At 37.0% G+C, this 16,237-nt stretch overlaps 1 protein-coding gene across 1 annotated transcript in view; it reads left to right on the plus strand.

The window, feature by feature from the left end:
* LOC107708735 (contactin-4-like) overlaps positions 1-16,237 on the plus strand; it is a 96,175-nt gene that overhangs the window by 70,268 nt on the left and 9,670 nt on the right. Inside the window, exons 11-18 of the mRNA XM_016513035.1 lie at positions 4,833-4,960; positions 5,701-5,873; positions 7,901-8,018; positions 8,395-8,553; positions 10,577-10,726; positions 12,168-12,238; positions 13,810-14,044; positions 14,356-14,471. Of these exons, the coding sequence (XP_016368521.1) occupies positions 4,833-4,960; positions 5,701-5,873; positions 7,901-8,018; positions 8,395-8,553; positions 10,577-10,726; positions 12,168-12,238; positions 13,810-14,044; positions 14,356-14,471 (1,150 nt within the window). The remainder of the gene's footprint in view (positions 1-4,832; positions 4,961-5,700; positions 5,874-7,900; positions 8,019-8,394; positions 8,554-10,576; positions 10,727-12,167; positions 12,239-13,809; positions 14,045-14,355; positions 14,472-16,237) is intronic.

Raw genomic sequence — 16,237 nt, forward strand, 5'->3', positions numbered from 1 at the left:
AATAACATAGCCTACAATTTTGTGCAGACTACACTTTTATTTGTTAGCCTATGTCTTTTTTTCAGTAGAGGAAATGTAAATGTGAGATTCTGGAAACGAGATCTAAATTTAGCGGGAACGGTCGGGTCGGGAAGAAAATTATTCTAAGCGGACAGCGGGTGAACAAAGAGTGAATATATAGCGGGAGCGGGTGGATGCGGAATAGAACCTTGCGGGAGCGGGACTAAAAAAATAGTCCCGCGCAGACCTCTACACTATGGCACACAGTGTGCTCTGGTTAATTGTGTTTCAAATGGAATACTAATATACTACATATTACACACTGTATAATGCATATTATTTAACATCTAATGTAAAACTGAAAATATTATGCAGAAAAAATGTTTCAAATTACATTGTTCAAGCAATATTATTATTGAATATTAATTCAGTAATTGGTGTCTAGTTAATAAAAAAATGCCCTTTTAGTCTAATTTAGTGCTCTTGGCACTCCAGTCAAATAAAACCCAAACTTTTGAACAGTATTTGAGGTACCGTGCCCTTCAGAACACACTGAATCCTACATTAGTCATGAGTAAAGGAACAGAGAGCTGCTTTGTGGGTAAATATGTGTGATTGTTGAGTCTGAAATGTTTTCACAGCAATTACACTCTGATTTAGTTTGAAGAGGTGCAAACACGAACATGTCAACCTTATGTTGCATCTCACACTCCTGAGTTTGTATCAAGTCAATATGTGTTGCCGCCTCACTGTAGACTTATGATTCTCTGGATGTGCCTCAACATGCGAGAAGCATCGATTAGTCATGGTATTCCACAGGGCAGTCAGGAGAGGAAGGATCAGAGACTGATTACAAAGACATCATGTCTTGACGCAAATATAAATGTGGCTCTGTGTGGTCAGAAGTTTTGTTCCGTAAGCAGATAGCTCTTGCCTTTTTTCCTGTTGGTTTTGCAGCTCATTGCTCACGGGTCGTCTGGTCGGCGTTTGATATTTTTGTCAATAAATCAGAGCAAAGCTTTCGGCGTAAAGCATGTTCTCTGAGCCATAGTAAATACATATTTATTTTAAAAAGCCGCAGCTGAAATAGTTTGATTTCTTAGCTGGCAGGTCTGCTGCGCTCAATTGGTTTTGCAGCTCATTGCTCACGGGTCGTCTGGTCGGCGTTTGATATTTTTTGTCAATAAATCAGAGCAAAGCTTTCGGCGTAAAGCATGTTCTCTGAGCCATAGTAAATACATATTTATTTTAAAAAGCCGCAGCTGAAATAGTTTGATTTCTTAGCTGGCAGGTCTGCTGCGCTCATGTTTGATTTGTTCTGGGAGAAGGTCACAGCGTTATATATTTACATTGCTCTATTTATTTATTTATCTATCTATCTATCATTCCTTCTATTCTATTCCTAGTTATTAAAAGCAAAGCAGCATTGTTTGTTCATGTACATCAAGGTCGATGCGGAGCACTTCTGAGAATTGTTTTCTGACGTCAGTTGCATGAAGTCTGACAAGTTTCCAGTTAAATGAAATATAAAAAAAATAAGAATAAATCAAAATTTTAACATTTTCTGAAGAAAATGTGAGCGGAGCAAAAATCACTACCCGTGTATGTTTGTGTGTTCTGTGTATTTTTAACATGTTGATAGGGTGGTTGCTAGGTGATTGCTTCCTGTTTTAAGCCAAAAGAGCCAAGTTTGGGCCAGTTGCATAAACTTAACCTCTATTTTAAGACTGAACTAACCAGCTAGCAGTTAGCCAAGCAGTAATCAGTTTTATGTTTCTGATTCACATTAGACCAATCTATAGCATGTGTATTATTTGTTGTTTTATTTCTATTATTTATTTGATTATTTTTGACATTTTAATTTTACAATGCATAAATTATCACTTACAATGCGCTTATCATCTCACACACCTCTCCTACACAACCTACACAATTTTAGCTATCATTCATATCTGCCAAATACACGTTTAATACTGAAGGTTAGGGGAGGGATATGAAAAATCCACAACCTGTGTATGAACAGCCACCACTAATAAAAACCTGTTTGAGGACAGCGAGAGAATCTGTTTAGTTTGTGCTGTTGCAGCTCTATTGCAAAGTCAGATATTTAGCCAGGTTAGCATTTCAGTCAGACGCTATCAACATCTCCTCACATGATCCAGACAGGCTTCTGCAAGAGCGCCATAATCACATCTGCTCTTGCTGCCTTTTTGGAAACGCTTTTTAATGTGTTGATAGCATCTTGCATGTGTTGGATAATGATAAGGCCGCAGGTAAGAATTCAAACCAGCTTCTCTTTTACATCCTCTTCCCTTTCACTTTCTTCTTGGCCTTAATATAGCAGTATTCACTCGTGAATGTGGAGGTTTCATCTTTTAGAATCCCATTAACTGAATGTATCCTGTTGAATACTCTTGACTATTTAATTTGAATGATTTTCTACAGTTTTCAGGCTTTTTAAAAAATAAACACAAGCATGCCGAGACAAATACTGGTAGTGTTTGTGTTATTCTGTCTGGAATAGGCTGAGTCTGGCTCTTTAAGAATTCCTTTTGGGAAGGCAAGAAGGAAGGAAGGTTGCTGTATCCTTGAACATTAAAGCTCTGATCCAGTACCTGAGCAGACTCTGTGTGTCAGAGAACTTGTTAAGAGATGGTTAAAGACCATCTTTGTTTATTCTTTCATCTGTTCCAGTAGACTGTCAGTTCCACCACCCAAATACTTTTACACAGTTCTACAAAAATAGTTTAAGATTTTGGATGCTTATATATCTCATACATATCTCCTACTCAAGTCACATCATTTTCACACCCTTATGGAACAAAAGTATATGGGAATAAACTTCAAAATATAATGTGATATATTACATAATATATTTCCATATATGGGAAACTAGTGCTTATATTTTTCAATATACTGCAATATGCATTGACCATGTATGGCTATATATTGATACATACAGTAATATTCATTACATGTAATATTCATAAAGTTTTATCCTTTATTGTGCACATGCATGTTCCGTATGTACACCCATATATGCACACATTCACAGAATGAGTTACAGCAGATTTCTAGTTCCCAGCATGCTTTGCTTCTGGCTGTTAAAGGAGAGTAAATCTTAGTGTTATTTTGTAAGTGTTATTTCATGTGTTTTGCTCAATATTAATATAGGGGGAGATCTGTTAGTGTTTAAAGTTCTATTATTTTGGGAATTTAAAAGGGTTTCTGGTATGTCTGAGGTTTTGGGGTTACCGTATATATACACACATTCACAGAATGAGTTACAGCAGATTTCTAGTTCCCAGCATGCTTTGCTTCTGGCTGTTAAAGGAGAGTAAATCTTAAAGTGTTATTTTATAAGTGTTATTTCATGTGTTTTGCTCAATATTAATATAGGGGGAGATCTGTTAGTGTTTAAAGTTCTATTATTTTGGGAATTTAAAAGGGTTTCTGGTATGTCTGAGGTTTTGGGGTTACCGTTGTGCTGAAGAATAGAGCCTGTGGTTAGGTTAGATAGAGCCTGTGTATGCCTAACACCAATAAGACTATATATTACTTTTGATTACTTTATTTAAAAAGTAATGGCTGTGCACTCTTCATCACGCTGATAGTCTCTTTGCTAGATACTTTAGTACATGCAAGTGTGCTTGTGCTGTTGTTAACTAGCTATATATGACAATATGAGCTATATATAATGTTGTACATTATTATAAAATATAAGAAATATATTATATATGTCTATATATGCGTGTATATACTGCATGAGTAAATATGTACAATATATTTATACACATACAGTACCATACCTTATCACATGTAGATCTATATGTTACAAAGTGTATTACTGAATAAAAAATTACATATATTATAATATATAATTAAATATATTGAAAAAAATATATTTAAATATATAAAATTAAATATATTGTTAAAAATGTATGAAAGTGGCAATTCCTTATCTATTATTCAATATATTTATATATATTAAAACAAAATATTATTCTGTATATTTTCAATACACTGTGAAATCATTTAATATATTGAAGGAAGTATATTTTCTTTGCATAAGGGCTTTTCAGGAAAATACACATTTAATACTGAGGGTTAGGTGTGATAAAAAAAATCCATAACTTGTGTATGAACAACCACCTCTAATAAAAACCTGTTTGAGGAGAGCGAGAGAATCTGTTTTGTTTGTTTGTACACACACACACACACACACAGACACACACACGTTGGTGTATGTGGTTTGCGGGCACTCTCCATAGGTGTAATGGTTTTTAAACTGTACAAACTGTATTTTCTATATCATTACCCTAAACCTACCCATCACAGAAAACTTTCTGCATTTTTTGACTTTCAAAAAAAACAGTTTAGTATGTTTTTAAGCTATTTTGTTTAGGAGGACACAGGAAGTGTCCTCATAAACCATGTTCACGTTGTAATACCTAACCTGAACACACACACATATACATTACCGTTCAAAAGTTATTTTGTTAAATATTCTTACAGTTTTAAATATTTTATATATATATTAATATATTTAAAAATGTTATTTATTCCTTTTGATGGCAAAGCTTAATTTTCAGCAGCCATTACTCCAGTTTTCAGTGTCACAGGATTCTTCAAAAATCATTCTAATGTGCTGATTTGGAGCTAAATTTGATCAATTTAATTCATCCTTGCTGGATAAAAGTGTCAATTATCAAAAAATACCCTAAACGTTTGAATTTTTATAAAGTTTATTTATTATTTAATAAAAAGCATTGTTATAGCAAGATGTCACTGGTGTTGACATTTATTCCAACAATTTTTATTTACTGTTGCAGGCGGACCATCTCAGAGGATGGCACCCTCAGGATTGCCAATGTTACCAAATCCGACGCAGGGAGGTACACTTGTGTCGCCAAAAACCCCTTTGGTACATCCAGCAGTTCTGGGACTTTAGTGGTCAAAGGTAAAGCACCTTTCACATTTCACAAACAGCACATTTCTCTTGCTTCTAAGCGGATGCCTTAAACCGGATGAGAACCAGTGGAAAAACAGTGAGCAACCCAAGCATGAAATTGATAATGAAATATATAGTTGTTTTATGTTCCTGCCGGTTTGACAGAGGTATAACTCATCCAAGCTTTTGTCACGTGTGAGTTATTGGTCCAGCCGCTGGTGTGAAAACAAAATCCGTAGCCATCCACAGCACCGGGAACGGACTTGATCCTTGTCACCCCAGTCGCTTTCTGCATGTTTAATTAAAAATATGCTGCTGTTGCAATTTTTTTTTTCTCAATTTACTCTTTTAATAACTTATGGCATTACATATGCATGTTTTTTGGACACTTTGATGGCTTCAAGTAGGGTTATTCAAATTCGGGACTGAATAAAACAAAATTCTAATTTAAATTGACATGGTCAAGTTAAATTTTAAAATGAGGCAGATTCCCTTTTGTGATAGCTAGTCAGTGAATCAACAAGTCCCTGCTGAATAAAACATACAAATTTTAGCTGTTTTAAGGTGCTTTAAGCTGGTCTAGCTGCTTTCCCAGGCTGGTTTTCAGTTGGTTTAGCTGGTTGGCCATCTAGTCTCCAAACCTGACAGGCTGAAAAGTGCACAAAACTCTTATGAATTAATGCATAACTGAAGATCTTCAACACTTCTGTCTTGGTCCTTTCTTTCCTTTATCTCTCTTTTTTTGACAGAACCGACCAAGATTACAGTCCCTCCTTTGAGTATGGATGCCACAGTGGGGGAGAGCATTGTCTTGCCGTGTGAAGTATCTAAAGACTCCACTCTACACCCCGTCTTCAAGTGGTTCTTCAACGGAAAGCTCATTGATTTCAGTAGACACGATCACTTCGGGATGATTGGAGGGGTGCGTTTCTGTCAGTCATTTTAATTCAAAGCTTCAAATTCTGTATTCCTGAAATACTGTAGCCTTGGGTTCCTCTTTGAAATCACTCAGAGTAGAGGAATGCGAGTAAAGAATGATTGGGATCCCTTGGTGTTTTGAACTTTTTTTTTTTTTTTTGCTTAGCTAGTAATGGGGGGAACTTGAGTACAAGGGCACCTGGCTGCTCTCTGAACACAGAGGCACAAATCTGTCTGATTACAGGATTTACATCGCACTCCGTTTAACACACAGTGAACCTCAAATAGCTATCCACAGGACCCAATCTCTCACTGTGTAGATCATCCACAGAGCTTTTAAGTTGCCAAGTATTGCTTTTGAGAACCTGGAGAGACCGATGAGCAAATGCACGAATGGCGGGCTCTCACTAACAGTAGAAAGACTGCTGGTCCAAGCGAGTTAAAAGAACCCTATCTGAACTGAAGGGCCAATCAAATATCACAGCTTTTTGCTACTGCCATTTGTTTCTTGATATTTTCCAAATGTGATGTAACTACAGAAATGAAAATATACTTGATTTTAGAGACTTTAAGTACCACAGCATTACCATAAAAATATACACTACCGTTCAAATATTTTTTTTTTTAGTGATGCATTCTATTGATCAAAAGTGACAATTAGAATTTTACAAATTTGTTTCAAATAAATGTTCTTTTCAACTTTCTATTCACTAAAGAATCCTGAAAAAAAAAAGTTTCCACCGAAATATTAAGAAGCACAACCGTTTTCATTGGAAATAATAACAAATGCTTCTTGAGCATTAAATCATATTAGAATGATTTCTGTTTCTGTTTTGCCATCAAAGCATAAATTGCATTTTAAAATATATTTAAATAGAAAATGATTATTTTAAATTGCAATAATATTTCACAATATTACTGGTTTTACTGTATTTTTAATCAAACAAATGCACCCTTGGTGAGCATAAGAGACTTCTTTCAAAAACATTTACATAGTAGTGTACCATATAGGCTACTATTTGTAATTGTCTGTTCAATTATTTACTCATTTGCAAAATAATGTTTTTGATAATGTCAGACTCTGTTCCATGTCTCGTGTTGTGTTTTCCTCCCCCACGTGCTCCAGTATTATTATTATGCCCATATTTGTTTTTTCCTGTTCCTGTCCGTATTTAGTTCTATTGGTTCCAGCTGGGTTTAATTAGTTACTCGACCCCATTCCTGCCAAGATGCCTGCAAACCTCTCCAAGTATTTTTTTGGGGGGGTAGTAGGGCTTCAGCCGTAGAGGCAGGGGCTGGGGCCGTGGCCTCAGAGTCTGCTCTGCCATGGCCTCTTGGACTGTCTGATCCGCCATGGCCTCCTGAGTTCCCTACTCCGCCATGGCCTCCTGGACTGTCTGATCCGCCATGGCGCCCCGAACGGGTATCGCTCACGTGTCTGTCCTGAGGGACCTCCAGAGTGCCCACCCCCCCTCCCTGTTGGATGTTGTGTGGCGCGAGGATGCGCCATCCGGGAGGGGAGAGTAATGTCAGACTCTGTTCCATGTCTCGTGTTGTGTTTTCCTCCCCCACGTGCTCCAGTATTATTATTATGCCCATATTTGTTTTTTCCTGTTCCTGTCCGTATTTAGTTCTATTGGTTCCAGCTGGTTTTAATAAGTTAATGTGTATTTAAAGTGTGTTCTGCCCCTCGTTTCCCGTCCGCTGTTAAATATAATTTCGTGTTCTGTGTTTCCCGTGTTCCTGTATTCCCAGCTTTGTTTTCATTAAAGACATTGGAATTTACTTTACTCCTCTTCTCCTCGCTCCTTCATTCCCATGCTCCCAGTGTGAATCGTGAAAGATAATGTTAATTTGGTATAATTTCTTTCAAATATACCACAGTAATTATATGGTTTATTTTGAAGTAGTAAACAATAGCATTGACATTCCATAATATATGAATGTAATAATCATATGGATGGATTGATAGACTTCTTTCTCCACTTATTTTTTTTACATAATACTCTTTTTTTTTTATTTTTTTTATAGGGCTCTTCTGGGGATCTTATGATCAGGAACGTGCAGCTGAAACACTCTGGGAAGTACGTCTGCATGGTGCATACAGCAGTGGACAGTGTGTCTGCAGCGGCAGACTTAATTGTCAGAGGTATGTGCATCTCCCCCCATGGAGACTGCTCAGTATTCTACACTTTTCTGAGCTTTTATCAAATATAAATTAAAAAGGCCTCACAATTTGCCCCACTATTTCTGTTTTATTCTGTTATTCAGCTCTTGAAGTAATGACTACAGGAGTATCTGAAATCAATGCATTAATTCCCTGCTTCGTGCTCTTTAGAACCTTTTGTATTTCCATCATCAAGTGAAGGATCTCTCTCCCTGGTTCTGAATATTAAGCATGTCACCTTTTGTGGGCAGACTTGTCTCTCATCGCAAGGTACTTGGTAACCTTGCTGTGCCCTTCTCTGATGAGGATACGCAGTAAGTTTGAGTCCTTTTTGTCTCTTTGGTGGTGGTGTTGTCAGGGCCCCCTGGTGCTCCAGTGGGCGTGTTGGTGGGGGACATCACAGACAGGATTGCTCAGCTCTCGTGGGGCCCCGGACCTGACAACCACAGTCCCGTTACCCTCTACATCGTGCAAGCCAGGACCCCTTTCTCTATCGGCTGGCAGGCAGTCAAAACTGGTATAGGACTCTGTGTACTTTCTTGTCGAATCTGGTTTTATTTTAGAATCTGGTTATTTTTATTGTGATTGAACCACCCCTTACAAATTAAATGTAGTTTTTGGAAATATCAAGTCATATTATAATATTATGTTTAAGTCATATTATAATTTACAGTAGAAAAAAACTACATAAATTGACATTCCCAGAATTTTCACTTCAAATTTGTAAATTAAATGTAAATTTAAATGCATAAAATCTAAAATAAAATCTAAGATGTTGCTACAATATATATATATATATTAGGGATGTTCATTTCAGTTATTTTTCCTAACCGACAACTGACGCTTGTTAACCGATTATTAACCGTTAACTGACAAGATTATCCACTGTTAGAAGGAAAAAATTCAAGTGATTGCGCCATTATCACCGTACCGCCGTGATGTTATGAAAAGCATTTTGTTTTACATGGATATTGGAACGCGAGTGAAGTAGGCTACATAATAAATAATAATTTGCCATTCAAATACATCGCGAATACGGAAACATTTGATTTTGTGTCAAATGAGAGACCCAACGTTGGTTTCAGTTTCGTTTTGGCCTAAATGAATTCGTTTTGGCTTGTTGTTTATATTGCTATAGCTTCTTATATTTTTAAATTCTTGTTCTTTTCTAAATACTGTTAATTGAAAGGCTTTGTTGTGGAGTGAGGGGAACTAAAATAGCCTAGCTATGTTTACATTTACTATTATTATGTTTGTAAACATTTCGCATCGGTATTAGCCCTATTTCTGAATTAAATAATAAAATGTGACTTATACGGGACTTATGTTTTTTTCTCTAAAAAACAAAAAAAAATTATACGCGTAGCATATTTTAACCATGCAGCAAATCTTTTTAAATATTTTGATAAATTACAAAAAAAAAAAAAATTTTTATTTTTAAACCGTTTAACTGAATGTAATAATCGGTCAAAATTCTATACGGTCGTTTAATGGTTAACCGGTTAAAATGAACATCCCTAAATATATATATACAGGTGCATCTCAATAAATTAGAATATCGTGGAAAAGTTCATTTATTTCAGTAATTCAACTAAAATTGTGAAACTCGTGTATTAAATAAATTCAATGCACACAGACTGAAGTAGTTTAAGTCTTTGGTTCTTTTAATTGTGATGATTTTGGCTCACATTTAACAAAAACCCACCAATTCACATCTCAATAAATTAGAATACTTCATAAGACCAAAACAAAATCATCACAATTAAAAGAACCAAAGACTTAAACTACTTCAGTCTGTGTGCATTGAATTTATTTAATACACGAGTTTCACAATTTGAGTTGAATTACCGAAATAAATGAACTTTTCCACGACATTCTAATTTATTGAGATGTACCTGGATATATATATATATATATTTATATAGTTATATAGTTTTTTCACCGTAAATTTCACAGTTTTTTTTTTTCATTGTACTGTTAGCAGATGACAATACCATGGAACTTTGATGCTTTCTGTATACCATATTACCATATTCATATAATATGAAATTAATTGGCACAATGATATAGGAATAAACAAACAAAATATATTGACCTCTTTAGAAACTTTCTGTAATTGTGTTTTTTTCTCTCTCTCATTTATTTACTCATGTGGCACAATAATGTCTTCCTGTAATCTTAATTTGGGGGCTTTTCTTAAAAATGTTATTGATACAGGTGTGTGATTATTTGTGATCAGACAGACAGACAGACAGACAGACAGATAGATAGATAGATAGACCTCTGTTGATTCTGTTTTTATGACAATATTGTTGCAGGAAGCAACCGTTCATATTCTTTTTTGAGTGAGTCACTTAGATGTGATTCATGCAAATGCCTTTTTTAATACACTATGAAAGATAAAAAAAAGAAACACGCAATTGCTAAGATAGACCAAAACTAAATCTGCAGAAGTAATTGCAAAATAATTATGATAGGCTATTCATTTGTGCAGATGGCCATTGATGTGTTTTTCCATTCCAAATTTTCTTTAATCCTAGTTCCTGATTCTGTGCCTGGACAGATGATTCATGCAACGGCAGTGAATCTAAATCCGTGGGTAGATTATGAATTTAGAGTTGTGGCTATCAACAACGTGGGGGTGGGGGAACCCAGCGTGTCATCCAAACCCGTTCGCACCAAAGCTGCAGGTATGCATTCATCCCTCCCGATTCCATATCTGTCATCTCTAATACATCAGGAAGGAGAAAATGTAATTTAATTCTATAATTAGTTTAAATCACCGGGAGTGATTCCTCGTAATAGAGTTCAGGCATGAGAAATAAACACTCGTGCATTCACACCGGTTTACCTGGGAACATCCAAATTGCAAATAATTTACAGACAATTAGGACACAAATTAAGTGTGCTGAAATCGGAATTACATCACAGAAGGGCTGGCGTTTTTAGTTGATTAGTTTGAAACCGCAAGAAAATGTGGTTGCATGGAAATTTAGGGGGAAAAAAGTGTAGCTTACATAGCTGTTTTCTTTAAAGCAAAGGCCCAACCCTGCTGCACTCAGCAGCTGGACATCAGCAATCAGGAAATGCAGCTATCAATAATTCATGTCAACATCAACAAAAATTGAGTGGACTTCTTCCACATTCTATGAAGCAGTAACACTTGAAAGACTCTATTTTAAGCTCAGGTACTGTGTGCAAATGCTTTGATCACTGATTCACAAATAGATACAGGCTTCACACAATCCCAAGTGAAAAGGACATGCAAACAGCTGTTGTCTTAAAGATCCCAATTATTCAGCAAATAAAGCTTAGTTCATAAAGAGAGGCACTGCATTTACTAGGATTTTACAATATTTAACAGCAATATCTATACTGTGAAATCAAAGCTATAGATCATTTTCTGTCATAATTACTGATGAAAAGTTAACATATTGCACTGCACTGTGGGACAATAGTGTAAATAGTTATGAAGTGTACATAGTCATAATTATGGGTTATTAGTGTTCCCTTTGGCTGGGGAATTGGGCATTATTTACTTTTAATTTATTTTCATCCAGCTAGTGTAAATAAGTTACAATAGAACACTGTTAACACTATGAGAAAATAATATTTAGCAATATTTAGTTCACTCCTAATTTAACTTGCAATCTACACTATATGCATATGGATACATTATATATATATATACATTATATATATACTACAAAATAAACCAGCACATACTAAAAAAAACAAATGCAAATACGTAATTATTCATTATATGCACATTACATTAAAACATCTTAAACTAGCTTGAACTGGTTTGATTTGCTAGTCCTAAATTGGTTTAGTTGGTCTAACTGGTCTCCGACCCTGGCCAAGCTGGTGTTCAACTAAAAAGTGCACAAATCAACATTAAAACCAGGCTGAGAGACAGGCTAAGACCAGACAACCATTTTTCACCAGGAAACTGAAAATTCTGCAGGTTGTTACATTCTACCTCATTCAGATTCTTTGAACCATTTTGAAAAGACCATTGAGCCACACCTCATGGAAAGGAAGTGTTCGGATTTGCCGCTAATCCCACAGGTATAAATCCCGTTTCGTCTGTTCTGTTGTCTGTTCTCTGTTCTCTGTTTTGGCTGGCAGGTCCTGAAGTCGCCCCAGCTAACGTGAGTGGAGGGGGAGGAAGCCGAGGCGAACTCGTGATTGTTTGGGAGGTGAGCTCAGCATCTTTATTGTGACAGGAGCGTTTTCAAATCAGTCTTCTCTTGTGAATCGGATTCTGAGGGAATTCTCCACGGTGACGTGGTTTAAATTAGACAAGGTTTAATTAAAAGGTAAAGCGTTGTCGTCTTTGCTCTTTGCCTCAGTGGGATTGCTCCCTCTGGTATGTAAATCATAATGAAGACGCAGATATGAGACAGCTTTCATACCAGTAAATCTGTAAAACCAGAAATGACAATGTTTATCAATGGCTTTCTCGTAATCTCACCGGCTGTCACGACAGATATTCAGTGGCGTGTTTAAATACAGTATTACTTTCAAAATACGGCACATTTTTCACTAAGTCTAGAGGTTTCTTGACTGACACAGTAGTGCTTAAATCTGTCAAATTTATTTACTTAAATTCTGTGGATTTCAGATTATGGAAGCAACAATGTAAACCTACCACAGAAAATTACTTGTCAGCTTGCAGTAATGTAACGCCATGTCAGCTGAATGATTTTCCTTTAGTGCATTTTTGAGAGACTAATATTATTGCTGATACTTTGAACAACCCTATTACCCTATGAAGCTTTGTAAATCGCCCCACGTCGTTTGTGCTGCAGGCATGAGTGACGCCTCAAATCACAGGACTCATTGAGGAGAACAGCGCTTGCTATTGTTTTTTCAAAGCATTGGTTATGATGATAAAATTACTCATACAGTTAGCTATTGTGCTTGAATCTGATTGGTTGAGTGGTGTTACAAGCACGCTAATATAGTGCATTAGTGCCCGCGCACTTTTTCAGCAGCGTTGAATCCGGAAGTTTTTTTTTTTTTCATAGGAATTTTTAAAGAGTCTCTGTTTAAGCATAAGCTGTGAACTAAACCAACCAGCTACAAGGAGAATACAACATTATAAACTTAGCAACAAAGTATTTGAAAATTAGACAAATAGATAAGTGTACTTAAAGACTTAGTGAAGGAAAGAACTTCAATCCCATGAAGCATAGAGCTACAATTTCATAAAACAATGGTGAAATATAAAGCTATTCATTTAAAGTTGTTGATTATCTGTTTATATGTATACATGCATATATATACACACACACACACACACACACAATTATTTAGGTATTTTGAGAGTATAGGGATACTGAATTTATTACAGTATGTCACTCATGGTGCACCAAGAGAGAAGCTTTTTTTTTGGCATGATTTGCTGGACAAGACTATATGATTGTTGGAATTTTCTGCAATTCTAATTCTGGGTAATGTAGTTTTTCATCACAAATTCTGCTGTTAAACATGATTTGATCAGATTTTGGAAAAAAAATCTATATATATTTTAGTATTTAAATCTTTGTAATATTAAATATTTGTATGCATATTTTGTAACAAACAAAATGCTTAATGGGATTGTAGTTCTTTCCCTCATTAAAGCCATTTCAGGTGCTTTGGATGAAAGTGTCTGCCAAATGCATAACTGTAAATGTAAAAGCACCTTTTTATTAAGTAACAAAACAAGTGACTTCCTTTATTGAATCACATTACATTATTAAATTCTTATATTCTTTTCTCACAGTCTGTGCCGGAGGAGCTACAAAATGGAGAAAAGTTTGGATATGTGGTGGCATTTCGTCCCCTTGGCACCACAACATGGAAACAGAGCGTGTTGGCCTCAGCAGATGCATCACGATACATTTATAAAAATGATACTTTTCTGCCACTCACTCAGTTTAAAGTAAAAGTCGGCGTATACAATGAGATCGGAGAGGGACCGTTTAGCCCTGTGGTCATTGTATATTCAGCAGATGAAGGTTAATATGCTTGTGTTCTGTGTTGATTGTATGCAAATTGTGCAAGGACATTATTGGACATCGTTTAGGGATGACAAAAGTTGATGGATGCATTTCAAGTTTTAATTACACTCCCTCTACAGCTGTGTTAGTGCACTTTGATGGTAATTTCTTTATTCGCAAGTGTGCTAACAGCACAATTAGTTCTTGCAAACAGGTGGTACATTTAAGCACTAGAGACTGATGTTGGATGAATCCTGTAAACTGTCTGTTCTCATTACCTGTTGTTTTTCACTTACTTTCCTCATTTTTGAAATGTCTGACATTAACAGAACCTTCAGTAGCTCCTCCCAGAGTCTGGGCCCGCAGTTTGTCCGCATCTGAGATCGAGGTATTCTGGGAACCTGCTCACCAAAGCGGCAGCAAAGGACGGATAACAGGCTATGAGGTATTTAAACACCAAAAATGGAGGCAGGGAAAAAAGATGCTCTGATCTCACACTGCATCACCTCAATCAGATTCCTTAATGTATGCACTGCGCTGATGGCAGGGTGTGCAATTTCCTGTTCCCCAACAAGAGTCTGCGATCCCCCGGCCACATTTTTTACAATCTCATCTGCAGAATGAAGAGGTCTTCTCACAGCTGGTCCTGTCTCTCGGGGAGCGCCAATACCCAGGCTTTCTGGGCACTTATATAAATCACCTTTCAGATGTGTGGACATCATACATCAATTCCCCCTCCTGCAAACACTTCAGCTGCTAGGTCGTTTCTCACTGTGTGAGAAACCCACAGGATTCTGCCCATTTCTCTCCTTCCAAACTCCGTGAGAAATCCCAGGTCACACGGTTGTTCCGTGCTGAAACCACAAAGTCGTTCACAGCTTCGGGTAGTAAACCTTTCAGATGTGTGGACATCATACATCAATTCCCCCTCCTGCAAACACTTCAGCTGCTAGGTCGTTTCTCACTGTGTGAGAAACCCACAGGATTCTGCCCATTTCTCTCCTTCCAAACTCCGTGAGAAATCCCAGGTCACACGGTTGTTCCGTGCTGAAACCACAAAGTCGTTCACAGCTTCGGGTAGTAAAAAAAGCACATATGAAAATCCACAAATACTTCCAGAGTCACTTGCTGCAGTGTGCAGATGTTTATTGAACGTAGTAAAAAAAGAAACCGAGTCACAGTGACTTTGTCACAGAGTTAGTGTATTGAACGCTAATGCAGGAACAAAAATGACATTCTTCTCGAGTCGATTTCTTAGCTGTGAGGTTGGAAGCACACTTACTCAAGCAGAAACACCATGCCCATTCAAACATTAAAATTAATATGTGTGTGTGTGTGTGCGTGTGTGTGTGTGTATATATATATAGATATATATATAGATATAGATATATAGACTGGGCAGTCGTAGCCTACTGGATAGAGAGTCGGACTTGTAACCCGAAGGTCGTGGGTTTGAGTCTCAGGTCTGGCAGGAATTGTCGGTGGGGGGAGTGAATGTCCAGCGCTCTCTCCACCCTCAATACCACGACTGAGGTGAGACCCTTGAACAGGGGTCCAAAATCCCCAGGCGCCGCAGAATTGGCTGCCCACTGCTGCTGGTGTGTGTTCACGGTGTGTGTGTGCGTGTTTGTTCACTACTCACTGCTGTGTGTGTGCACTTGGATGGGTTAAATGCAGAGCACAAATTCCAAGTATGGGACACCGTACTTGGCCACATGTCACGTCACTTTCCTATATATGTATGCACATGCAAAGAGGCAGCAACAGGCTGCACAGAAATCAAACTCTACGATGGATCAGATGATGACTTACTAAATCGTGTTTATATCTTAAAAAAACATCATATGATGTTGCTAAAAAGAACATTATTTTGTGTATATGGTGTAATTAAATGTGTTTATGCAGTTTAAGGTTCAAAAAACATTATTTTCCACATACTGTACATTATTGTTTCTCCTCTATGCCCTGCCTTTCTGAAACGCGTTGATTTTTACAAAGCTCATCAGTCTGAAAAGCGAGGTGTGCTGTGATTGGCCAGCTATCCAGTGCGTTGTGATTGGCCGACTACCTCAAGCGTGTGACAGAAATGTTACGCCCCTCTCCATACTGTGATGCCCTGTCCGGCCGGAGCGATGATACAAAAACATGAAAACCGATTATAAACGAGGCATTCGTTGCATCCAGTGAGGACATAATTATGGATTATAATGA

Source organism: Sinocyclocheilus rhinocerous, unplaced genomic scaffold (assembly GCF_001515625.1).
Source record: "Sinocyclocheilus rhinocerous isolate Xijiao unplaced genomic scaffold, SAMN03320098_v1.1 scaffold1107, whole genome shotgun sequence".
NCBI lineage: Eukaryota > Metazoa > Chordata > Actinopteri > Cypriniformes > Cyprinidae > Sinocyclocheilus > Sinocyclocheilus rhinocerous.